Source organism: Loxodonta africana, chromosome 6 (assembly GCF_030014295.1).
Source record: "Loxodonta africana isolate mLoxAfr1 chromosome 6, mLoxAfr1.hap2, whole genome shotgun sequence".
Taxonomy (NCBI): domain Eukaryota; kingdom Metazoa; phylum Chordata; class Mammalia; order Proboscidea; family Elephantidae; genus Loxodonta; species Loxodonta africana.
Genome location: NC_087347.1, coordinates 46,946,892 through 46,974,025, shown reverse-complemented (window position 1 = coordinate 46,974,025; position 27,134 = coordinate 46,946,892). Strand labels below are relative to the sequence as shown.

Sequence of the window (27,134 nt, the reverse complement as noted above, 5' to 3'; positions counted from 1 at the left end):
TTTTTAGCCAAAGAGGATATGTTCAAGCACTTTAGCAATCCTATTTAAAAAAAAAAAAAAACTTGGTTGGTAACACAGAAAAAAAAAAAAACATTCTGAATCACACAATCATGTTTTATCCTATACAAGGGGGAATATTAGTAATATTGTAAATCAAATACCCAAGCCAGAATCTAAAGGGCTCTAAAAATTTTAGACTATGTTGAAAAGAAATGGATCTTAATTCAATTTTCAGTGCTCTTAATTTTTCCTGGGTAGTTCAACATCTAAGAAGCCCTGGTGACGCAATGGTTAAGAGCTCAGCTGCTAACCAAAAGGTAGGCAGTTCCAACCCACCAGCTGCTCAGTGGGAGAAAGATGTGGCAGTCTGCTTCCATAAAGATTTACAGCCTTGGAGACTTTTTGGAACAGTTCTACTATGTCCTATAGGGTTGCTATGAGTAAAAATTGATTTGTCAGCAATGGGTTTGGTTTTTGTTTGTTTGTTTTAGTTCAACATCTTGACTTTTGTTATAACTTGTATACCAAAAACCAAAACCAAACCCACTGCCGTCAAGTCGATTCTGATTCATAGCGACCCTATATGATAACTTGTATATCTAGCATAAAATGCTCTCAGTCCTTTATAATCAGAAATGGGCATGGAAAGCTCGTTTCCTCAGCAGGTAACCTTGTAAACAAGCTTCCAAACACTCAACAGCCAATAAATATTACTTTGACACCCGGTCTCCCCAAAGAAAACCTACAAGTAGTCAAATAAATAAATGCATCCTTTATTTACCTACCCACCATAAATTGTCCTGTGACCCTCAGATGGGGGCAGTGAGCTGTCAGCAAGGCTATGCACACCAATAATAAAGCAGGATGGATGACGTTATAATAGTGCAAAACAGGGACTGGAAGGACCCTCAAACACCAAACTATTATGTTACAAAAATGTTCCCTAAAACCCCTCAGAGGCTACTAGCATTTATCTGAACTGAGGTGAGAACAACAGGATTTTTCCAACATTGACGTGCTTGCAAAAGCAGATAAAAAGCTGGGTGGTGTAAATAGTATGCTATTTATTACATAAGGAACTGTATTTTCAGGACCAAACACAATTTCTTATGTGTTACTACTAGAACTATCACTAATCAAAAAACTAAACCACACCCACTGCCATCTAGTCAATCCCGACTCATAGTGACCCTATAGGACAGCATAGAACTGACCCGTAGGGTTTCCAAGGCTGCAGTCTTTACAGAAGCAGACTGCCATCTCTTTCTCCTGCAGAGCAGCTGGTGAATTTGAACCACTGACCTTTTGGTGAGCAGCCCAGCTTTTTAACCACTGACCCACCAGGGCTCCAGGGCTATCACCACCAATTTTTATTAATATGTTCATATAGCTATTATTTATGAAGAGGCTACTTCATGCTAGTATTATCTTATTTAGTCCTCACAGCTACCCAGTGACCAATGTGCTGTTATTTCCAGTGTTCAAATGGGGAGATTGAGGCTTGGTGAAGTTAAATAATTTGCTCCGGCTCACACAGCTAGCAAGTGGAAGGCAAAGATTTGAACACAAGTCTGCCTGGCTGAACAGCTTTGCTTCAACCACTGCTCTGGAATTGTCTCCAAATAAACACAAAATCAAGTCCAATTTCTGACCAAAGATTTACTGCTATCCCACACCTGTCATTCCAGTATGTTGATCAGTGGTTAAACTGTGAGGATTTAACCTAAAATGACAGCATTTAAATTTCCACTATCATATGAATAGAAATGACTTGCTGATTGAGTTTTTTAAACAGACATGCCTATCTGGAATAAACCATTTCAAAATATTTCTAAAGTTTCTGGGCTTCCCATGCATTTCTTGTGAAAACTACAAACTTCATATATACAGTCTAAGAAATTTATTTTTCATTCTAATACCCTCTTAGTTTTTAAGGAACCAATTTGGATCACATGATGGAAATAATAAGAATCTTACCTTTGTACAAAACTATACAAACTGTATCTAAAATTAGCATGAATTCCAAAGAACCAACACTTCATTTTGCAACTGAAAATAGGCTTTAAAAACAAAACGATCAGTTTACCTTTAATCTTCTTGTACTTCTTATACCATCTCCCAAACTCCTGGCACTTGGTTGCTGACACATTGGCATAATATGTGCTATTTACAATGGATGAAATCATACTCTGGAAAGAAAAATAAAACAGTTATTTTTCCATAATATGGGTATTCCTTTTTAGGGACCAGGACAAGTACGTTATAGCCCATACTAATCTCTTTTGTCTTCTAAACTTGAGACCCTCACTCTCCTGCAAATGAAACTGACTGTTTAACATCAAACATGATTACCTGTGTTTATATTTGTTGGATGCCAGTGCTTTCTCCAAAAAGCCAACCCTGGGGCAATGTCAGAGATGGGGATTGGGGAGCGGGAGGGTCATACAGATTAAATGCCAAGAGGAAGGAGAGCTGTGATTTAGGACCAGAGCAAAAGGTGAGATCAGATGCTCCAGCATCCATAATCCAAATAATGCCTTTCAGATGTTTCTGTTCGCTTCCAACGGCAACAGGCTTACCCAGCCAAGAATCTGAGAACATCCGTGCTACTCACTGCAGAACAACATTTAGGGAAATAAGTTAAATTAATATAATTTATAGAAACGTGTGATTAGCACTTGTGTGAAAATCCACCAAATGAAAAAAATTAACAGGGCTATTTTAGAGCAGAGCAAACTAAACATAACACTTGTACCATGTTTCAACCAAAAATGAACCAAAGCTCAAACTTTCTGAATGCTTAAATACACAATTCCTCCTGGCTCTTCATCTTCCTCTCTCTCCTCAGGTCACCCCTTAGCTGATTTGTTTGTAATCGGGGATAAACAGAAAGAGATGGGGAGTACAACCTGACTTACCACTGAAAATTTAAAATTAGAGTTGCACACCTTGAATTAAATTTCCTACAGAGATACGTTTGCAGTCAATATGACATGTTTGGGCCAACATATGTGACAGATGTTAACTTGCACTTGAACTGTGATAGTACATGTATACATTTCACACATACATTTTATTTCTATAAATTCTGTCTAAAAACAAACGCACACAAACAACTCAAGAGGCCCAAATGACCTGTATTACGTTTTATATCTTGTCTTGAAATTTCACCTATCTTAAAAAAAAAAGTTATCCCCAGACACAGTGTAGTTCAGAGAAATCTCAGAACTTGTAATGACATTCCTACAAAGTAGAGATTAAAAAAAAAAAAAAGGTAACAATAAATCAAGGCAATGGCAAGTTATTTACCAGGAGGTTCAAATGCCAGCAGACAGTGCTTCATAGACTCCCATTGAAAACATTCCCCTCTGTGAGCCTATCAGCCTCTTTTTTTTTAAATCACTGTTCATTATTGCAGGCAGGGGGCAGGGAGGGAGTCCTAATTCAATTCACAGAAATTTCTCTGGCCCTTTCTACACAGCAGATGGTCATCCTCCCTCAGTTGTTGATCTCTAAATGACAATTTTGTTCTCTAAGGGAGGAAGAGAGTAAGGAAAACCCTTTGAATCTGAGGGACAGTATCACCTGAGTGTGTCACTGAATTTAACAAACCCTGCATGGTTTTTTTTTTTTTTTTTTTTTTTGCATGCTATTTTAGAGCATCAACAGAACCCTAACTGCCCTGAGGCGGGGTTCTGCTTTGACCACCAAATAAGTCTGTCTCCTGGTTAGCTGGGCTAGCTCCCTACCTGCACTGAGCTTTTCCCTTTTCCTAGACTGTGAGACCCTTGAGGACAGTGACTATAGCTGCTTCATTTTTTTCTCCTTAGTGTCTAACACAGTTCTAATGTGGGATATCTGAGTCACTGCAATATAACAGATGAAAAGGGACAGAGATAACTTGAAAATGCTAAACCGAAATAGCATAATAATAAAATTTTGAACATGAAAGCAACCTAATAATAGAATGCACCAGCCATTCTGGTGTATGTGAATAACTGCAAATGTACTTGTCATCTCTCTGTTGTTTGCATGAATGTTATCCTCTGGGAAGGCATAGGATATATAACTATAGCAGGAGTTAGTGTTAAAGAGGTCTAGAAGACAGACTAAAATTGAAAGTGACTCAAGTGTAGCCTGGTGCTGTCCCTCAACTCCTCCTAGCCCAGAAGATGAGGCCACGAGTTCACATCACACTGGACCAAGACAATTTACATTTCCCTCTCTCTATCCTCTCTACCTTGTCCTTGCTTCAGGTGCACCTTCATTGACACTGCCAAGGCCAATGTCAATCAATCTATGTGACAAGCAAAAGAATATCTGGGCTTCTATGAGCTCCATCACCAGGTCCTGTACTACAGTCAGGTTCACATGACTTATTTAAAAAGGAGGAGTTGGCTACCCAGAGTCTCAATCGCATTTGTTCTCTTCCCCATCTTATTATAATGAGTTCCTATCTCTACTGATCATAGGGCAAGAAAAGAAACAGGTTTAAGCTATGAACTGAGAAAAGAAATTAGGTAGCAAATAAAGGCAATTTCCTAGAAATAAGAATCTTTAGACACCTGAAATGTTTATTGAGTTTGTGGCATCTTATTCATCTTTTAATTTTCTGCAAGGCTTTCTACTTAGTTCACACACAAAATACTTTTACCAATAAGAATTGCTATCAGAGAGCTTTAAAAACAGAAAAGGTACATCTTGAGTATACTTTATATAAAAGGTCATGTTATATCTTATTATTCCAGTTTCAAAGTAACGTGAACATTCTGTAATCCTAAATTAGACTGCCATGTTCTCATAGCCTGAGTCTGACTCACTAGGTCTCACTAGAACACTCTGGACCCGTAATAAAAAGTCATCTTCATGTTAATGTCCTTTTTTTTTTTTTTTAATCAAAGCTTAATTAATTAGATGGAAAGTTGAAAGAAGCTAACACAGACCTAGTACATGCTGACTTTCGCCCTACAGGGAACAGCATCCTACAGAAATCCTGGGGTACAGAGAATCTCTATTTGCCATATTTAATTCTTCTTAAAGCCACGTTTTTTCATATTTTAACATCACTGAAATCAGGAGACACCTTAAAATCAATAGCATCTGAAACCTGATGATACATTTGTTGCAAAATGGAATAAGTAATGATTTAAACTCCTCCTGCCTACCACTCTGCCAAAAAAGATCTAATTTCATTTCCTGCTTTTAAAAATATATATATTCTTTTTCATTTTGTGTTGTTCTTTTATGTTTTACAGTCATAGAATAACCAACAACTGGACTTTTACAATCTTTTTGATAAACGAATGAGATCTGAGCTGACTTTTTCAATCCATAAGGCAACCAACTCTTGTGTATCCACACTAACATAAAGCAATACCGATACAAATAACCCAGAAGATATGTTATTTTTAACACTTAAAAAAAGGAATTATGTTTTACTGAGGCTAATATTAAAACGACTTTGCATTTACCAAGCACACAACACTATGCATGGCGGTGGGGTTGTAAGAAAAAAGGGAGGGGGCACACATATAATAAGCAACCACGCAACCCCCGCTTAAGGTACTTAGACACAATCACAAATACCACCCAGGCAGATAAAGCTGTTTTATGAATAATGCTATCTATTAAGGTAAGTAAGAATGTTTAACATGTCTCCCCAACTATAGAAACTCTTGGAAATTTTTAAACTTGTTTTTCATTAATTATGAAATTGTAAATATGAAGATTTTTGCATGGGGGGAAAGTAAAATCAACAATTTCTTATTTGCAGTTAATCTGGCCACAACAGAATTTGCCGCCTATATTTGAAAGTTATTTTTGAAAAGGCAATTTAAAGTCAATAGGAAAGAGCAAAACGATCAACACAAGACAAAACAATTTGTACAATATACTCGGGAAGATACGGGCCTGAGCATTCCCCGCCCAAGGAAAAAAAAAGATAAAATAATTAGATATCCTTCAGCACATTCCCTTTGGCTTAGTGGGATTTGTATGTTTGAACAGCAACCTTATACTAAGAGTAGCTAAGCTGCAGGTACATAACACACTCACGCTATAAAAACTGCACATTTTCAAACCAAGGTGAATGATTACATGTCCTGCCAGTGGCAGGAAAATCCCCGGTCTGAGCGGCCATCAGAGTTGGGGGAGAAGCTGACATCTCCTGGCACCCTTTCCACATTCGCGTGGGGAAGAAAGCATGATGCAGTCAATGAGCAACTTGTACCTTCTCTGCTCATTTCTCAGTCTTTTCATTTTGCTTTGTGATATGTACGCGTGGGGTCGCCATGAGTCAGAATTGACTAGATGACAATGAGTTTTATTTATTTATTTTGTAGTATGCTGTTCTAAGTAACATATTAAAGATGAGGAAATTATAATACTACTTCAGTTAAGTGCTGCAAAGGGAAAAAACTGATCTGGAGAAATTACTTTGTCATGAAAAATTCATTTAATGTCATTTGACAGCCTTCTACTATCCCTATCCATCCTCATTTCTGAGCTGCAATGTCAGAATTAGAAACTTTGACTATTCTAATTGAAAGGAAAACTTCTGGGCTTTAGAGTATGAAGTACATCTGAGAGTCCTTCCCTTAAGTGGCTGATGAATGACTCGCTTGTCTAAGCCTCAGCACCCCCATCTGTAAAGCTGGGATATCAATGCTGGCCTCAGAGGACGGAGAGGATTCAGTGAGGTGACTTGCATAAATGGCCTGAAACAAAATGTGAAGTCAACCAGTGTCAGTTCCCTCTCAACCAGGCAATCATGTCATATATCATCACCACTTGGTAGGTATCACCTTCTAGCTGTCATGTGTAAACCTCTTTCAACATGAGTTCATAAGGCTGAGTTCCAAACTAAAACAACCTTGCACAAAAATAACCAAAATGGACAGTTAGCAATTGTTGAACATGTCACTGTATGTATGTCCACTACATACATGAAGTTAAGATTAAATGAAGGGGACAGTTGACAAGTGGTTACCATGAGACTTGTCCACATAGTTGATCAGACACTTGTCAGTGGATGAACACACAATCAATTTGCTTTTTCTACTGACCCAACTGGCTGCTTGATTTCACACCCAATTATTTTGGCACGTTATACATAGGCCTGATCACCAAATGGGCAAGGCTTGCTTAGGATGACAGAAATAGTTATCTCACGGTCAATTTCTAAAGGCAGACTATATCAAAGTTGTATCACTATCATACAGTAAATCTAGTAACATCTTTGCAGTTCAATAACTTTAATCAATCATTGTATTCCTCGAATTTTTAGCAATAAAACTTCAACTATAGCCATGGGGTAAAGCTGCTTTAAAAACATTTTAAAATCATGCCCAGGGTCACAGAGACCATGAGTATGGGGCAGGGGCACACTGGGAGCTACAGGGATTTGCAAATTGTATCTTCATTGCAATTTTCATTTAACAAAATTGTCTCTTTAATCATCCCATTTGATCCTCATGACAGCCTAAAATAGAGATAAGGAAGGCACTGTTAGCTCTATTTATTTTAATGGATCAAAACACAGAGGACTGGGCGGGGGCGGGTCGCATAACTGTCAGCCAAAAATAAAACTTGGATCTCTTAACTCTTCCTCCAGTAAGAATAAATAAGCCACAGAAAGACACATATCCATAATGTTTTCATATTGGAGCAGTTAGAGAAGACCATTTAATAATGGAGGGCGGTACCAAAGGTATAGAAAATTAGGATGCTTGGGGTAGTCCATGTGGCCAAAGGAAGAAGCTGTAAGTGGTGACTGGGGGGTGGGGGGCAGTAAAAGGAGGAGGCTGTCAGCATGTAAACATGTTTTTAAAACGTGAAGTCAAAAATAAGGACACAGACACACAAACACAACCTATACTTTTCAAGCATCTGGCCAAACGGAGAATAGCTAAAACATTGCTTCCCTCACTTTAAATACATGTGCCTCAGGCTACAATTGTTGCCCATTTATGGACCTCTCTCTACTCTTTCCTTTTGCCCTCAAGGCTGCTCTTTTGAACTGTAGACCACCGGATGGTCAAGAAAAAAATGTACTATCCACGAATCACTCCTCAAATTACCAAACTTCAGTGAAGAAATGTCTAATATGGTTTGGCTTGGGTTAATAAGAAAGAATTATTTCAGAAACAGACACCTTTTACACATGAACCAAGTCTATTTTTGAAAAGCCAATAATCTACCTTCCTCCTTTAAGGTAAGGAGTACTTATTGGATATCTCACTTTTTCCTGGATTGAAACCTTAGCCGTCTCTCTTCATCACTGTATTCCCAGCCGTTGCAAAGTTCCTGACTCTTAAATGGGACTCCCATAACGTGGGTAGAATGTGTGGTTGCATTACTGTTTCATCTTGCTTTTAAAATAAAAATACATTCTTTTTCACATTAGATTGGCTGAACTCCAAAAAATGTTCTATGTACCAGTTCTCAGGCAACTATGTAAATAGGTGAATCTTTTTCCACATTGAAATACAACATAGCTATGCAAATTAAGTGAATAATATGGAATGTTCAAGGACGATAAAAAAAAAATCCAAACCCAGTGCCATCGAGGCAATTCTGACTCGTAGTGACCCTATACGACAGAGTAGAACCACCCCATAGGGTTTCCAAGGAGCCCCTGGTGGATTCAAACTGCCGACCTTTTGGTTTGCATCTGTAGCTCTTAACCACTGTGCCACCAGGGTTAAGGATGATGGGTAATAGGAAAAAGTAAGGGTAATAGCTGCAGGATTAACCTCAGGGCCCACATTACATGTTCTTACTGGCCAAGAAGGGCTGCCCCAGTAATGTTTTTCATAAGTAGACAGTAATGCCAGATGCTTAAATCAGATCTCCCCAAAATCCTAAACAGGAGTGGGTCCCTATATGACTGAAAATGTATTGGGTATCAACCATCAAATTACTGTGTTTGCTGTATCTAGTTCGAAAACATTTTGGACCTGCCCAGAACACTGTAATGGTGTTATGGATTGAATTGTATCCCCCAAAATATGTGTTGTAAATTCTAACCCCCATACTTATGGCTGTAATCCCATCTGGGAATAGAGTTTTCTGTATTGTGTTAATGAGGCCATATCAGTGTAGGGTGTGTCTTAAACCAATCACCTTCAAGATATAAAAGAAGCAGATTAGGCACAGAGAAGCAAGCAGAAGTGGGGGAAGATAAATGCCAGGCCACGTGAAGATCACCAAGGAACCCAGGAACAGAAGCTGAAAAAAGACAAGCACCTTCCCTCAGAGTGGACAAGGAGAGAGAGCCTTCCCCTAGAGCTGGTGCCCTGAATTCAGACTTCTGGCTTCCTACACTGTGCACTACATAACTAAGACAAATAGTTATAATACTTTAAATTTTACAGTACTTTCTAAAACATTTTCGTATTCATTAAACACATTAGAGCAGTGGCTCTTGACCAGGGTGATTTTACCCAACTTATAGAAGACTTGGTAATGTCTGGAGACATTTTTGGTTGTCACAACTAGTGAGTAGAGGCCAGAAATACTGTTAGACATCCTCCAATGTATAGGACAGCCATCCACGACACAGACTTAGGTGGCTCCAAATGTCAACAGGACCGAGGTTGAGAAACCCTGCAGTAGAGCAACAACCGCATGCAAGATTTACATCGTGCTGAATGCTGAGGATACAAAGATAAACAGGAGATAGCCTCTGATATTGCGGACAGTCTGGCTAGTGATGGGAATTGGCAGGTGAACGACGACAACAGGCTGTGATAAGTGCTGTGACAGGGTGTATGCAAAGTGCTCCCTGAGAGAGAAGAAGCAACTACTTCAACCATAAGGTCAGAGCACTTCAGCAGTGATGGCTTTCCAGCTGGAAACTGAAGGATGATTTTCATCAAGTAGAAGAGAACAGTACATTCAAGCCAGAAGAAATCATATACAGAAAAGCCAGCAAGGGTCAACCTGAAGGACTCCAGTGTTGCCGGCACTGTGTGCGTGGTTACCAAGGCCAGAGATTCATACGTGGCATCTCCCTGGAGCGCCACTTTCACAGGGAGGAAAGGAGACTAAAAAAATTAACAGGTAAAGTGATTTTTTTTACTACATTTTTAAGATCATTAAAAAGAAAAGTATATAAAAGATCATTAAAAAGAAAAGTATATAGGGTAGAATATAAACTTTGCATGCATTTTTAAGAAAGTTGCTTTGTTAGACTCATAATATTAAGGGTCCTAGTGGGGTCTCTCCAGCCCTAAGGGATATTTTAGTAGAGAAGTCTGAGCAATGATGAATGTTCGAGAATAAATTAATTTGGAGAGTCTGCAGCACAGAATGGGTGCAGGCAGAGGGAGGAAGGTGATGTGATGGGAAAGAAGACTGAAGGGCATCAACTTGGTGGCGCTCATAGGCCATGCCATGGAGTTTTCACTTGCTAATAGCAGTTGGAGAAGCCCTGGTGGCATAGTGGTTAAGTGCTACAGCTGCTAACCAAAGGGTCAGCAGTTCAAATCTGCCAGGTACTCCTTGGGAACTCTATGGGGCACTTCTACTCTGTCCTATAGGGGTCACTATGAGTCAGATTCGACCCGATGGCAACAGGTTTAGCTTGGTTTTTGTATAGCAGTAGGGGCAGGGTGTGGGAGTCACAGGAGAGTTACAGATGAGGAAATGGCACAACATTCGTGTTGGAGATAAGATGGCAGAAGAAAAGTTGTGAGGCAGGAAGATTTGAAATATTCAGAATGAGAAGAGATGAAGGCCAAAATGAGGTGGTGGCACAAGAGAGAAAGACTCTAGATACAGGGGCAGTGGAATCCACGGGATCAAACAAGAGATTGAAGGACAAGGGCCTTTTTAATTTAGGCAGCTGGGTGCGCAGGTAATGACAACAGAAAATAGGGGAGAAAGAGAGTTTTTTTTATGGTTCGGTAAAGATGATCTCATTTGAACCTCAGAACACTTTCAAATTATGTGAAAGATGCATTTACAATCATGTCCAGTTTACAGGTGAGTTTAACAAGGCTCTGAGAAGTGAACAGACCTACACAGGATCACACACTCAGTATAAAAGAACTGAAATTAGAATTCAGGGCTCTCAGATCCTGGTTTGGGTTCTTTCAACACGTGCTGCCTCTGGATTCACATCTATAGTTACAACCAAATATGATAATCATGATACATCAGTTTGAAAGACTGGAATAAAATCTAAATTTGTCATATTAAGTTAGGAGCTTGTCCATATCCAGGCAAAGCCCATTTTGACTTTCATGTGATTCCAAGGGACGATTAATAGTGCCCAATTGCGAAAGTTAGGACAAATGATTGAAAGTTTGCTCCTCACTTGTTCTTTACCAGTCCCTGTTTGTTATCAGGATAATCAAAATATTTATTTTTATAACTTAATAAGCATTTGCATTAGAATAAATCAAAATTCTAGCAGCAACGCTTTAGCACCTACACAGTACCTACAGGTGGGTATTAAGGTGTCTTGTGTGAAAGCCCAAAGCACAAGACCAGGCATATAACTGATGTTCAAGAAATATAAATGTCCTTTTCCATCTAGCATCCTACTACCCACATGCATGCCTTCTTGATTTTTTTGGAGACAAAAATATTGATAGCATGCTTTGTCTCAGAGGACCCAAATTTCAAAATACTTTCTAAGACACACAAAAAAACTACTGAGTTCACACTGACAGTATCATGTCTCCATAATAAGAGCTGCTACTGTTTATGGAGCATTATTGCAAGCCAAGCACTGGGCCAAGCATTTTATGTATATTATGTCATTTAATCTTCATTATAAGACTTAGTGGGAGTCCTTAGGTGGTGCAAATGGTTAACACGCTTGGCTGCTAACCCAAAGGTTGGCAGTTTGAGTCCATCCACAGATGTCTTGAAGAAAGGCCTGGTGATCTACTTCCAAAAAAAATCACTCATTGAAAACCTGCTCTGACGCACATGGGGTTGCCGGCAATCAGAATTAACTCAACGCAAACTGGTATATGACTTGTAACTATTACTCTCCTGGTTATACCTATAGAGAAACAGGCTCATAAAGGTGAGGTTACAGAGGCTTGTAAGCCAGGACATGAATCTAGGTCTATCTGACTCTAGAATACATGCTCTAAACCACTAGGCTTCCTGCTTCCCAGAGGCTACACTACTCTGGACCACAGCTGATGGCACCTCAAGTTTCTAAGGTTCTCATCATTCTCCTTTGAACTTGACAGGCACGTAATTAGCCCCCAGTCCTAAATCAAGTGTAGCAACTCACACCAGCTAATGGATTTCCACTCATAGCTTCAGATAATGTCAAACTGAGTTCATTTTCATAGCAGTCCCAAGCTATCACAGGTGAAATATTAGAAAAGTGGGGTCCTAGCTCATGGACACAAATGGACAAAGGCAGCCCTTCCTGCACCATTCCTTTGACTGGTTCAATCCCTTATTTCTGTGGCTTCTTTTAGTTTATAATCAGCTCACTAAAAATGGAGCGTCACTTTTTATCCTGGTGCATTTTCATGTGAGGGATTAGCTACAAAATTTCTACAGATGTATATGATGCAAAGATTATCTCCCTCCACTAGGCAGAGAAAAGGCTCAGTGAGACACGTAAAGATGGGCTTAGCACAGCTGACCTGTTCCACTGACCAAGTAATGCAATGATTTGGAGGATGGGCATTGGAATGGGAGGTCTGGATTGGGGTCTCCACCTTCAACTTAACCAGCTGAGTAACCTTAGGTAGGTAATTTTAGTGCTTCTCTGAGCCTCAATTTCTTGATCTAAAACACTGATACCTACCTCCTATGACAGATGTGAGAAGTTAATGACAAGTATGCAAAATGTTTTAATATACTCCCAATACATCAAAGCTCTCAGTAATTGACATCTACTCTATAACCTAGAGCACCACCATCTCCATGTTTTTTCCTCCTGAAATGTAGTGTGACCTCTAAAAATGAAAGAGAAAGAAGACAACTGTCTACGCAGGACTCCCCCTCCTGTTCGACAGCCCACCAGAGGCTTTCTGTGTTTCTTAGGACCACGCCTGGAGATACCGACCTGGGAGAGAGGGCATTCTTTGGCTAATGTGCTCTGGTTCATCTCTTTAAGCAGTTCCTTTAAGGCATTGCGGACTGTGGCGTGGTTCCACTGCTCTGCAGGCAAGTCTTCTAACTTCGAACAACTAGAAAACAAAACAAGAATGAACAGCATGCAAACCTTGGAAAAGGTCCTCAACTGCAGCAGATACAAGTGCAGCATTCACTCCTGGCCTGTGCAGTATTAGGAGACCTGATGAAGAATGAGATTTAAGGTGGGGCCCTCAATGAGCAAGTGGAACAAATCTGCTTCTCCAGGACTTTGACGGAGCCCAAATATGGTCTCTTCAAGTTAGTTATCAAGCTAGCCTCAAAAAAATAGTCACTTTGGATATGAAGATATGCTATTTAAAAAAAAATACAATTTTTTTTTCTAATCTGCTTACAGAAATGGGATGGCAGTGTGACTCTAAATGTTCACAGTACAAATTTAACTCTGACACTCAGAAGTTTCACTGTAAATATTACATCGAATTTTGAAGTTTGAAGGCCTACACCTTATCTACAAAGAAAAATTCATGGCTGTGACTTTCCTATCCAAAAAGTAAGTTTTAAGGTAAGAGAGTAAAACATTCCTACACAAGGATGGGGATGCTGGGTCTCTATGAATATACAAAGCCCCCATATGGGGAAAATTCAAAACCCCTATGCCAAAGGGGACCCCTGGTGATGCAGTAGTTAAGAGCTTGGCTGCTAACCAAAAGGTCAACAGTTTGAATCCAGCAGGTGCTCCTTGGAAACCCTATGGGGCAGTTCTACGCTGTCCATAGGGTTGCTATGAGTCAGAATTGACTCAGTGGCAATGAGTTTGGTTGGTTTTGGTATACCAAAGGACAGCATTCCTTAAGTCTTCACCATAAAAGACTCTGCAGAGAACTTATAGATTCTTTAGAGGCATAACTTGTTCTAGATGCCATATCTGAAAATGGAAACCACTCACAGGACCTCTGCAGGCCATGGAGTGTGTTTCTTTGAGGTGATCTCCAGAAAGGAACGGACGAGATCTCCAGTGCCAGCACGTTCTTGGTAAGTCTGTTACGAGAGCAAAACTCACCCCTCACAACTCAAACTTGAAAGCAACAGAGGTGTTTATTCTTCAAATACTATATGCTAAGTATTTAACCAGACCTTTTTTACCCATTAAATCAGAGGCTGTGGAAAGATCCCCTTTAAGGGCTTCAGATTTTTAATGATTTATCAAGCTTCCCTTGGGTTACCACTTCACTGCTTCTGAAAACAAAACATAAAACAGTTGGAATGTGGACTATAAAGATGCCTGAAGAAGTGGCCCGCCTTCCCTTCTCCCTCCTTCTCCTTCTCTTTTTTACGTTTCATCCGAAGCCCAGAAATTAATGAAGACAGGATGAGCTGATTTCTGCAGTGAATCTATGACTGACGGAGCAGCTCCGAGAGTAAGGAAGGGCAGATATTCAGAGACACCCACCTTTGCAACTGGATTTTCAACGTCACAACATGATAGACATCTTGTAGCATGTCAGCCACGGTCGCGTCGGGTGCATCTGTCACGTAACTGAGGGGGAGAGGGTTCCACCTCCCCAGCTTGATTATTCCTGTACGGGGAAGAAAAACATCATAAACACATTATCTGCTATTTATTAAACCTCCCCATTGTTTGTTCAATGTTAAAAAGGTCATTCAACAGTCAACATTCAAGGCTCACTCAGTGATACTTTACAACCCAGTGCAATAAGCGATTTCTTTCTCGCTGAGAATTTAGTTAGTTAGCTATACAGGAAAAGGTCGGAATAAAAAGATGAGGCTTACTCACAGACAATCAATTCTTCTATGTTTTCCTGTTTCTTAAATTACTTAGAAAACCATACGGATACTTGCTTCCCCCAAAGTCTTATTTCACGTTCTAACTTAAGACTGATGCTAAATATACTGGACTGCTGATTTCATAGATGCACCAAAAAAGAAGCCTTAAGTAAATACAAGATTCAGTTTTGAATTGTACAAGAAAATTCTTGTGTGTGGGCTCAGCACACAGCTACATCCTGACTGTGGTGTGATTCCCAGTGTGAATAGCATTTGGGGCTGATGAGACAATTAGAGTTCACTTTCAGATCCGTGTTTCATCAGACAGAGAGTTTGCTTTCGTAGGCCAAATGCAACAGCACAATGATTGACCACAGATCAGAAATAGCAGAGATGCCTTTGACTTCCCTTTTTTTTTTTAATCCTCAGCTCTTTTTAGAGTGACAATAGTACCCTTTCTCTGTGTTTCCTGCTGCATGTGGCAAACACACATGACAACAAAGGGAGAAAAAAAAATCCTGGTCAAACTTAGACTATATAGAGCAGCGACGTTAGAAATACCCTTCATGGGACAGCCTCAGCAACATGTGGTGAAATGTTAACGTCTTAACAAGATGGGCCCATCATGTTCGGTGTGTGGGGCACACATAACACTGATGAAGAAAAATGAAGAGAAATCCCCTATCACAGCCACACAGAGTCACAAAAACTTTCTTTGTATGCCATGAAAAATTCAGTGTTCCCCAGGATGTCAGAAATTGCCACACATAAAAAACATTTATATTTTAGTGATAGAAAAGAAAAGAGAATTTTTATTTTGGACAATACAGGTGAGTCTAACTACATTCTTTTTAAAAAACAATTATGTTTCATCCTCAGAGAGTAAGAGCACCTGTATACCCAGTGACCTTGTAAAAGCTTCACAGTATAATGCTTTGGAGGTATGGGGCAACCTTTCAATAATAGGAAATGAACTTTCTGGTCAGGGCACGTCCTGTCCAAGATGAAATAAATGAATGCACAATGCTTGACATAATGCTTGAAAACAGGGAATAAACAGAACAAAAATATTAAAATGATGCACTGTTTCAGTATTAAGATTTAACAATCTGGTGCTGAATATGCTGCAGTATAAATAGTGCCTGGACTCAGATCCAATAAAGTAACACAGCACTCATTCATAGTACCGTATGTCTCCAGTTCTGGCTCCTTAAGTCATATTTCACTTGCCAAGAAAAGCTGTTTTCTTGTGGGGATAGTTTTGTTAACATTCTTTCTCATGACAATGAAAAGTGCACAGCAAGTAGCGGGTAGTAGTTGTGAAGTGAACATCCGGGGCCCACTGGGCAGCCACCCCCGAGAGCCTCGGTCTGCTTGCCTTGCCTACTTCACTCCTCTAGTCATTTGAAAATACAAAAAAAAAAGATACCAGGAAACATGTTTAACATGTTTCCAGTTTTTTAAATCACTCACAATTTTAAATTTCTTTCAAAAGTCCTTACCACGATAGCCCATGAGATGGATATAAAGTGAACAGATTCTAAAGAGCCCCATAGCTCTAAAGCATTATACTGTGAAGCTTTTACAAGTTCACTTGGGTATACAGGTGTTCTTATTCTTTGATTCAATGATTCCTACAATAAGAAAGTAGAGGAGCGGGGAATGAAGTCAGCAATCATGCACTATGAAAGGATAAGCAGCAGCAGATTCTGTGGGTTATTTTGGTAGCTAAGAATATTCTATCTATGAAAAATGAACCATGCCAATTTCAATGCACAGCTTTCTGGGAGATTCATCCATGTTGTTGTGCATGTCAGTAGTCCAGTCCTTTTCATTACTGAGTACTGTTCCATGGCGAGAACATAGCACAGTGAAGCCAGGCACAACAGACTATACTTGTAGGATTTCCTTCATAAGAAATATAAGAACAGGTAAAACTAATGTATGATATGATAGAAGGCAGGAAGTGGTTACCTCAGGGCAGAAGGAAGAACTGACTGGAAAAGGGACAGAAAGGAAATTTCTTGTTCTGGCTGGTGGGCACATGAGTATAATAACCGTCAAAATTCACCAAACCAAACACTTAACATGCGTATGTTTTATTGTATGTAAATTATACCTCAATTAAAAAAAAAAAGAAAAAGCCAACAAAGGGGAGATGGAATTATCTCTACAGGAACTGACAGACAAATCACTCTGCTAGAAATAGTAATTTCCATTTAGGTAGATTCTTCAGGAGCAGGAAGGAGACTTATTTGGGCTAGAATTAGACACACACAGGTGTTTCCACAACACTTAATACCTCCACAGAGAGCAGCTGCTACAGATTGGTTGCTACATCTTGGAAGAGAGCTGTTGACGCGTGTTATTTTCTCAGGCAATGGGAGGTGGTGCGTTCTTTTTCTCTTTCACACCATATTGACTAACCTGTGCAATTGCTAGAAGCCATGTTCTTTGCTCAACTATCTATGAGAGTCTACAGACGCAAGATCTACTAGGAGAGCTATCTCCAGGAGGCTGCTCTCCTCCAGCTGGGCAGGAGCTTGGAGTAACTCACGTAAATATGTCTTTCCTCCGAACAGGGTCTTTGTCTAGTCTGCATGTATTAACCCTCTCTGGAAGTATGTTCCTTAGATACAGTCCTCCTTCCTTGGTACACACACAATACACAAAAATTACTTGAGCTAGTAAGGAACCGAACCGAACCCACTGCCGTTGAGTCAACTCCAACTCATAGCAACCCTATAAGACAGAGTAGAACTGCCCCATAGAGTTTCCAAAGAGCGCCTGATGGATTTGAACTGCCGACCTTTTGGTTAGCAGCCATAGCTCTTAACCACTAGTTCGCCAGGGTTTCCATTCGAGCTAGTAGTCATGTGTTAATTGAAGACATAATTGCCACAACAATGAACTCAAAAATACCAATGATCATGAAGGAGGCATAGGACTATGCAAGGTTTAGTTCTGTTATACACAAAGTTGCCATAACCCAGAGCTGACTGCACAGCAACTCACAGCAGTCATTTATGAATTACATAACTCAGCAAGTTACTTAATTTCTCCATACCTCAATCCTCCCATCTGTAAAGTGGAACAATACAAAGTGTCAAGTGCACAGGAATACTGTGCAGATTAAATGTTAAGGCCTTACAGAGTACAGAGCCTGGCTATAATTTGCCCTCAATAATTGTTTACTATCATTATTTCAAATGCGTCAAATCTATTCTTGAGATGGTCTCTATGAGATATACTCAAGGTCATATTTTGGATCTCGTGGACTTGCTCTGATTTTCTTCAGTTTCAGCTTGAACTTGCATATGAGCAACTGATGGTCTGTTCCACCGTCGGCCCCTGGCCTTGTTCTGACTGATGATATTGAGCTTTTCCATCGTCTCTTTCCACAGGTGTAGTCAATTTGATTTGTGTGTGTTCTATCTGGCGAGGTCCATATGTATAGTTGCCGTTTATGTTGGTGAAAGAAGGTATTTGCAATAAAGAAGTCGTTGATCTTGCAAAATTCTATCATTCGATCTCCAGCATTGTTTCTATCACCAAGGCCATATTTTCCAACTACTGGTCCTTCTTCTTTGTTTCCAACTTACGCATTCCAATCGCCAGTGATTATCAATGCATCTTGATTGCATGTTCTATCAATTTCTGACTGCAGCAGCTGATAAAAATCTTCTATTTCTTCATCTTTGGCTCTAGTGGTTGGTGCGTAAATTTTAATAATAGTCGTATTAACTGCTCTTCCTTGTAGGCCTATGGATATTATCCTATCACTGACAGTGTTGTACTTCAGGATAGATCTTGAAACCTTCTTTTTGACGATGAATGCAACACCATTCCTCTACGAGTTGTCATTCCCAGCATAGTAGACTGTATGATTGTCCGATTCAAAATGGCCAATACCAGTCCATTTCAGCTCACTAATGCCTAGGATATCTATGTTTATGCGTTCCATTTCATTTTTGACGATTTCCAATTTTCCTAGATTCATACTTTGTATGTTCCACGTTCTGATTATTAATGGATGTTTGCAGCTGTTTCTTCTCATTTTGAGTTGTGCCACATCAGCAAATGAACGTCCCGAAAGCTTTACTCCATCCACGTCATTAAGGTCAACTCTACTTTGAGGAGGCAGCTCTTCCCCAGTCATCTTTTGAGTGCCTTCCAACCTGGGGGGCTCATCTCTCAGCACTATATCAGACAATGTTCCGCTGCTTTTCATAAGGTTTTCACTGGCTAATGCTTTTCAGAAGTCGACTGCCGGGTCCTTTTTCCTAGTCTGTCTTAGTCTGGAAGCTCAGCTGAAACCTGTTCTCCATCAGTGACCCTGCTGGTATCTGAATACCGGTGGCATAGCTTCCAGCATTGCAGCAACACGCAAGCCACCACAGTACGACAAACTGACAGAGACGTGATCAGGAACCGATGGTACTGAAGGAAGAAGTCCAAGCTGCTCTGAAGGCACTGGAGAAAAACAAGGCTCCAGGAATTGATGGAATATCAGTTGAGATGTTTCAACAAACAGATGCAGCACTGGAGGTGCTCACTCATCTACGCCAAGAAATATGGAAGACAGCTGCCTGGCCAACTGACTGGAAGAGATCCATATTTATCCCTATTCCCAAGAAAGGTGATCCAACTGAACGTGGAAATTATAGAATGATATCATTAATATCGCATGCAAGCAAAATTTTGCTGAAGATCATTCAAAAATGGCTGCAGCAGTATATCAACAGGGAACTGCCAGAAATTCAGGCTGGTGGCAGAAGAGGACATGGAACCAGGGATATCATTGCTGATGTCAGATGGATCCTGGCTGAAAGCAGAGAATACCAGAAGGATGTTTACCTGTGCTTTATTGACTATGCAAAGGCATTCGACTGTGTGGATCATAACAAACTATGGATAGCACTGCGAAGAATGGGAATTCCAGAACACTTAATTGTGCTCCTGAGGAACCTTTACATAGATCAAGAGGCAGTTGTTCAGACAGAACAAGGGCATACTGATTGGTCTAAAGTCAGGAAAGGTGTGCACCAGGGTTGTATTCTTTCACCATACCTATTTAATCTGTATGCTGAACAAATAATCCGAGAAGCTGGACTATATGAAGAAGAACGGGACATCAGGATTGGAGGAAGACTCATTAACAACCTGCATTATGCAGATGATACACCCTTGCTTGCTGCAAGTGAAGAGGACTTGAAGCACTTACTAATGAAGATCAAAGACCACAGCCTTCAGTATGGATTATACCTCAACATAAAGAAAACAAAAATCCTCACAACTGGACTAATGAGCAACAACATGATAAACGGAGAAAAGACTGAAGTTGTCAAGGATTTCATTTTACTTGGATCCACAATCAACAGCCATGGAAGCTGCAGTCAAGAAATCAAAAGACGCATTGCATTGGGTAAATCTGCTGCAAAGGACCTCTTCAAAGTGTTGAAGAGCAAAGATGTCACCCTGAAGACTAAGGTGCTCCTGACCCAAGCCATGGTATTTTCAATCACATCATATGCATGTGAAAGCTGGACAATGAATAAGGAAGACCGAAGAAGAGTTGACACCTTTGAATTGTGGTGTTGGCGAAGAATATTGAATATACCATGGACTGCCAAAAGAACAAACAAATCTGTCTTGGAAGAAGTGCGGCCAGAACGCTCCTCAGAGGCAAGGATGGTGAGACTGCGTCTTACATACTTTGGACATGTTGTCAGGAGGGATGAGTCCCTGGAGAAGGACTTCATGCTTGGCAGAGTACAGGGTCAGCGGAAAAGAGGAAGACCCTCAACGAGGTGGATTGACACAGTGACTGTAACAATGAGCTCAAGCATAACAACGATTTTAAGGATGGCGCAAGACCAGGCAGTATTTCGTTCTGTTGTGCATAGGGTCTCTATGAGTTGGAATCGACTCGACGGCACCTACCAACAACAACATCATTATTTAGACCTTTATGTTTTAGTGATTCTTCTTGAAGGGAAGATATAATTAATTTATTTTAATAAATACTGACTCAAGAATTTTTTATGACTTCATTACCTTTTAATCTTTAATTTGATCATGTGCCTATAAAAAGCCCCTATTATTTTAAATCACAGAGGACTGCATATCAATTATGTTCCTCCTCTATTCCCACCTCCTCCACCTTCATTTCTTCCCTCTTTGTTCCTTGCTGGCTCCTTTCCTTTTTTTCTATAAGTAGGTTTGGAGTACCTGGGTGGTGCAAACAGTTAATGTGCTTCACTGCTAATAGGAAGGTTGGAGGTTCCAATCCACCAGAGGAGCCTTGGAAGAAATGTCTGGCAATCTACTCCAAAAAAATCAGCCACTGAAAACCCTATGGAGCACAATTCTACTTTGACACAATGGGGTTGCCATGGGTCAACAGTAACGGTTTTATAGGTATGTTCAGGTCTCCCCTACTTTAACAAAAACTCAACTATCTCTCTTTCTCCCCTCAATCTCTCATTTTTTACCCCCACCAAATCTCCTGTAAGAACACCTCCAATTTCTTTATCAGTCCTTTACCCTGGGGTATCTAGTTTCAACTCCTTCCATGAGAAAATAAGGGTTCAGAATGGTTGAGTACTAATAAGCAGCAAAGTCCAGATTTGCTCCAAAGCCTATGCTCTTGTTCTTCTCATTAGATTATCCTGTAAGTCACACTAACTCATGCATGAGGCACATTAGAACAAAAGACTGGAAAAACAGGTTAGTCTCAAGTTTTGGAAGGCCTTGGATGCCTGACTCAGTAGCACACTGTATCAGTCAGAGATTAGAAGCAGAGTCTGGAGTCAGAGGGGAGTTTGCACCCAGCATTTTCTGCTTGTCTGCTGTGACTATGGACAAGTTGTTTTAACTCTTCAAGTCTCAGTTTCAATATCTGTAAAATTGGGATAATCACAGTGCCAACACCATAGGGTTGTCATGAAACTTTAGAAGACAGTGAGAGGTTAGCACTGGGGTTTCAATGTAATAAGTGCTAATGAAAAGTTAGGAGAAAATAGACCTTGAAGTTTTTTGAGTATAGACACAACACCATCAAAGTAAAACATTAGAAAGATTAACCTATAGTGGAATGCACGTGGATTAAAAGAAGAAAGCATTCTGAGGGCAGAAAAAAAACAAAAACTGAAATAACCTAGGTATGTATGTCTAATTACAACCATAATAGCCTCCTCCTGGCTTCCACAGAGAGATAAGGACCTCACAAAATGCTACACTGCAGCGCAGGAGAACAAAGAAGAGCAGTTCATATGCCCATTGGGGATATCCGACATGCAAAGCTAGAGAATCTCAATAATAATGGCAAAATGATAAGTATACAGAGGAGTCCCTGTGTCACGTAAACAGTTAACTAACTAACTCAGCTGCTAATCAAAAGGCTGGAGGTTCAAGTCCACCCAGAGGTGCCTTGGAAGAAAGATCTGGCACTCTACTTCTAAAAATCAGCCTTTGAAAACCCTATTCTGACACACATGGGGTTGCCATGAGTCAGAGTCAACTCAGCAGCAACGGGTTTTATAAGTATACACATATCATTACCAATTCTCACACTTTATGAATAGGTTTTGTAAACCTAATCTGAAAAGTTAGGGGAACAAATGATGATTAACTTAGATAATATTAGACACACACGCACACAGTAGATGCTCAATAAGTGGCAATTCCCACTTCTCCTTTGCATACATATCACACCCTCACCCTGTCTGGTGTATAAAAAAAAAAAAAAAAAAATGGATCCCCCATATTGACTTCCAGAAATCTCACACATTCCTCAAATTCCACCCGGATTAACTCCTTCCCCAATGAACCCAGCCTGACGTCATCCTTCCTCTACACAACCACATAATCTATGTTCTTGATTGGTTTGTATTCCTTCTAACGAACTTAATTTATCACAATATCCCCTTAGTTACTTTACAATTTGCAAAATGTTTTTTACAACCATTAGCTCAACTTCATGAGGAAGGTAGAGAATTTGCATTTTAACCAGATGTGAGCTGCAGCCGGAGGAGAATGACTTTCTAAGGACATTAGTTGGTGACAGGAGTAGAACCTGGGCTTCATTTTACAGGTTTCCTAGCCCCTAGACGGATACTCTTCCTACTGGGCTCTGCTACTGCTGCCCTGAGGATGGGCCCATGAGCCAATGTCTCAGCACACGACGGGCCCCTGGAAGGCAAGGCCATGGCTCATCCACAGCCACATACAAGGCTGGGTCTCAATGTTTAATGTTGAACAAAGGAACAAATGAGACCAATGAGCAAACAGGTGATGGGCCCAGATGCCTGAAAAGCCAGCTACATTTGGGCTTGCTCTGGAAAAAATAGTCTTCCACAACAGTGCCATTTCAGACATAAACATTGTTTCTCAAATCATCTTTATTATTTCCAAGGAATTTATCATCTGCAAACATTTAGAAAATGCCTGGTGCTGAAGACTATTATAGATGCAGTTTCAAGGTCTTTGAGTCACAAATTATGGGCCTTTATTTTGGGGTTGAAATTCATACAAATGTTAACATGATTGAATTGAGCACAATATAAATAAAACTGTTTATATCCAGACAAATCTGTTCACTAAAATACAGAGTACCAATCTACTCTGCTTGTAATGCCTTCAGACCAAATAACAAAATGCAATTGTAGGTAAATTTCCCATTAGTGACATAAAATTAGGTTGGGAATGGAGGCAATTTTTGTGTAAAATTAAAAAGATGCAATAATGGAAACCAGTTTTTTACTCCATCAGTATAGTATTCTGCCAGAGTCAGAGTTGATGTTTCACAAAAAGAAATATCAATAGATGTGTTCATATGTTTTTGCTATTTTTATCAGTTTGTAATCTAGTTCAAAGAAAGCAAATACTCTTCTCAGTAGATGCATAATTCATATCTTTAGTATTATTTGCCTCCAACGATATAAAAACCTAAGAGTGGTGATAATACACGTTACAGTTCATCAACATTTGATTCAAGCTTTTGGAAAGCCGATCACTTCTGATCATCAAATATAAATATAATGATAAAAAAATATATATACAATTAATAGAACACCAGAGGGATTAGTACTAGGCACCAATTCATTCAATAAATTTTGCTTGTGTTTCTCCAGCATAAGTCATTGAGAGGCAAAGACCACCCAATGCACCCTACCCCTATACTATTAAGCTCAAAACTGAGTAGAGAAGCTTATTATTGCTAAACACATAGCTAAGTGAAGCTACTCCGAAAATAAAACGATAGCTTTTACTCCCTGTACCTCAAATATGAAAAATATGAAGGCCTGAGACAGACTACCTGAAAAGTACCTAGGAATATTTTCCATAGTCCGCAGTGACATACAGATAAATGCTGATAAAATAGGGATATGTTGAGTACATTGCAGAATAAAGCCCACAAATCAACCTGTGACACAGATATATGCACCCCAGCAACATATCGGCAGTATTCTTACAATGTGGCTCACAGAATAATTTCCTTTTATTCCAGGTGCATTTTAACATTGATTTTAACAGCAAAGTGAAAACTCAGCCTGGGAAAGAAAACAAGACATTAGTTTTATTATCCAAAGGCTGGAGTTTATATATCTCATAATTCCCTGGAAAAGATCACAGCTAAAGAGTGTCAATAAAAACCCTAGCCTCAAAGTAACTAAGCCTTGGGGCTTCTGGTTCATGGTATTATTTCCACAATACACCAACTGCTGATGGGCCCCTTGTAAAAAAGAGAACTGATGACATTGATTGCATCTGTTTATCCTCCTCAGAGTGGTGGTGTTCCTATACTATAGCATATAATTTTCTGTTGTTCACCTATGCTTTGTTAAAGAAATTAAAAACTGTCTGTACTATATAATAAGAACACAGAATTATTTATCCATAAATCAGTTCACAGGAACTCACTACCCAGCAGTATATAATAACCTGTGTTTCTAACCTATGGCCTGACTGTGGTAGACCATCAAATTGTAGCAGTGTAAAGGCATAAATTGTAGTTATTATTGTTAAACCTAAGGTGGAAATGACTTTTCAATGAAGAAAGAGAAAAAAGGCAAAATGAAAATGGGTTTTGAAGTATACATATTTTCCTTTTCAATGTATAGCTTAGCAGTACCCCAGTACAACTTTCTGGAATAAACCAAACTCTTCCACACCTTCTGCTTTGACTTTAAAGGCTTTCTATATATCAAATGGCTTGTTTGGGGGTAAAAGTAAATGGAAAATGAAATAGCATTCTCCAGGCACTTTACATTGTTCGAGTCCCTTTATAACCTACACAAATTAATGAAACCTCACAACAAACTTGTCTGGGAGCCTATAATACACTTAATCTTGTGTTTATAATAATACAAAAGGCAACACCAGACAGAAATAAATAATTCAGCAATTCAGAATAAATGTCGAGGCTGTATTGTTATATAAACTTACCTAAAAATCAACAGATACACACACAGACTGAATGAACTATATTCCCTCTGCACCAGACAGATCCCCAATCCGCAACACTTTGGGTACTACTGACAAAGACAAACAAGGGAGTTTTCAGCTCTTTAAGAACAATGACTTTTATTCTTAGATTGTATCATTGCCTTTCAGGGAGAAATTATCATCAGGAAAATCATTAGTATTTAAAAAGCTGAAATTATGAATTTTAGAGCACTTTCCAGATTTTTTTTTCCAAATAAGCTATAGTGATATACAGCTGTCTGCTACGATTGTTTTTTTTTTTTTTTTTTTTTGAGCCAACTACCCCCTTATGCAAAGAAACATTACATTCTACTTAAAAAATATACACAGTACCACTTGGTGCCTTGTAATTCTATACAGGACTTTTATATTTTACAGGATAAAGATTTTGTCTCATGTAATAAATGCTGCTTCACATTTGGGAAACGTTATGTTATAACCCTGACTTTTATTAGATTATTTAATATAAGCACTAAGTAACTAGACTAAATTAATAAAGACCCTATTGGAAAAAAAGAGAGAGAGAGAACAAAATTATTCCACAAATTAAATAAAACTTTCTGATGTTGGTATTTTAGAAAGCTTTATTTAATTTTCCAAATTCCAATTCTCCTGAAAAACAGCCAAAATATTGGTCAGGATATGAAAAAAATATGACTGGTGTTTGGTTATTTATTTCATCAGAATGCCATTCAAAGCTATTACATGGAGGAATAGGACAAATGAGAAAGAAAAGTGTCATGAGAAGTTATTTGGAATCAGTTCTAACCTTCTGTCACTGGTTAAAAGCTGTTTCATCTGGTATAGATTTTCTTATTCTTGTTCTAAGTTTAATCATTATCTAAAAGAGTTTTGAATTAAAGAACTAATTTGGGCAGCAAAGACAAACAAACTTCTCTTTTTCCTCCTTTCTATTCAGAAATATATTTGCATAAAGAGCTTTTCCTCTAGCATTTGTCCCCCTAAAATATCTTCAATAATCAAAGACCCAGGGGGGAAACGCAAACTTTTTTAAACATACTTGACTACATTCTAGCAGATGCTATCCATAACTTATGTGTAGCCAGTGTTTCTGCATCTTCTGGGGTAAGAAGTATTCACTGAAGATCTAAAAATACAGTTGCCTCACATATTTCACATCCTAATTAATTATAGGTATTCTTTCCAGACAGGAGCTAAAATGTTACAGCAGGTTTTCCTGAGGACTTGGCTTTCCAGGTTCTCTGTCACTCAACTCAACACCCTTGAAAACCCTATGGATTGCATGCTCCCAATTACATATTCCAGAATTGTCCTTCAGGCATGTTCTGTTTCCTATAATTTAGGGTTACATAATACCTGATCTTAAGGACAATATTATGATGGCATATTGATTATCAAAGAAAATGTTGACATATAATATGAAGCGAAAAACATTCATTTATGTTGTACATTTTTATTCATGTTCTCCAACTAAACTGATTTCACAGTAATTTGTTAAGAAACTACAAGACATGGAAGCAAATATGGCTGGAACTATTAGAAAATGGCAACTGCTTTGGGTTTGAACAGTTGGCTTTTTTTCTTTTTTTTTTAGTTTCTTTAAGAACATTTTTCAGAAGAAAATGTTTACTCTCAATTTTCACGTCTGTGTGTATATCACATACATCTTCATATATAGTCTACTATTAAGCCTAATAATGGATACATTTGTAGGTTTCAGATATTTTATATTCGATGAAGTCCTTGCAGATCCTTTATTAATATAAAAAGAAACTTGATCTGCATTTCTTAAAAATGTCATA

The 27,134-nt window shown here is 39.1% G+C and overlaps 1 protein-coding gene across 1 annotated transcript in view; it reads right to left on the bottom strand.

Moving 5' to 3' along the window:
• The window catches only part of SATB2 (SATB homeobox 2), a 195,123-nt gene that overhangs the window by 96,493 nt on the left and 71,496 nt on the right, over positions 1 to 27,134 (bottom strand). The window contains exons 3-5 of the mRNA XM_023542575.2: positions 14,528 to 14,654; positions 13,046 to 13,169; positions 2,087 to 2,189 (exon numbers count right to left, since the gene is read on the bottom strand). Of these exons, the coding sequence (XP_023398343.1) occupies positions 2,087 to 2,189; positions 13,046 to 13,169; positions 14,528 to 14,654 (354 nt within the window). The remainder of the gene's footprint in view (positions 1 to 2,086; positions 2,190 to 13,045; positions 13,170 to 14,527; positions 14,655 to 27,134) is intronic.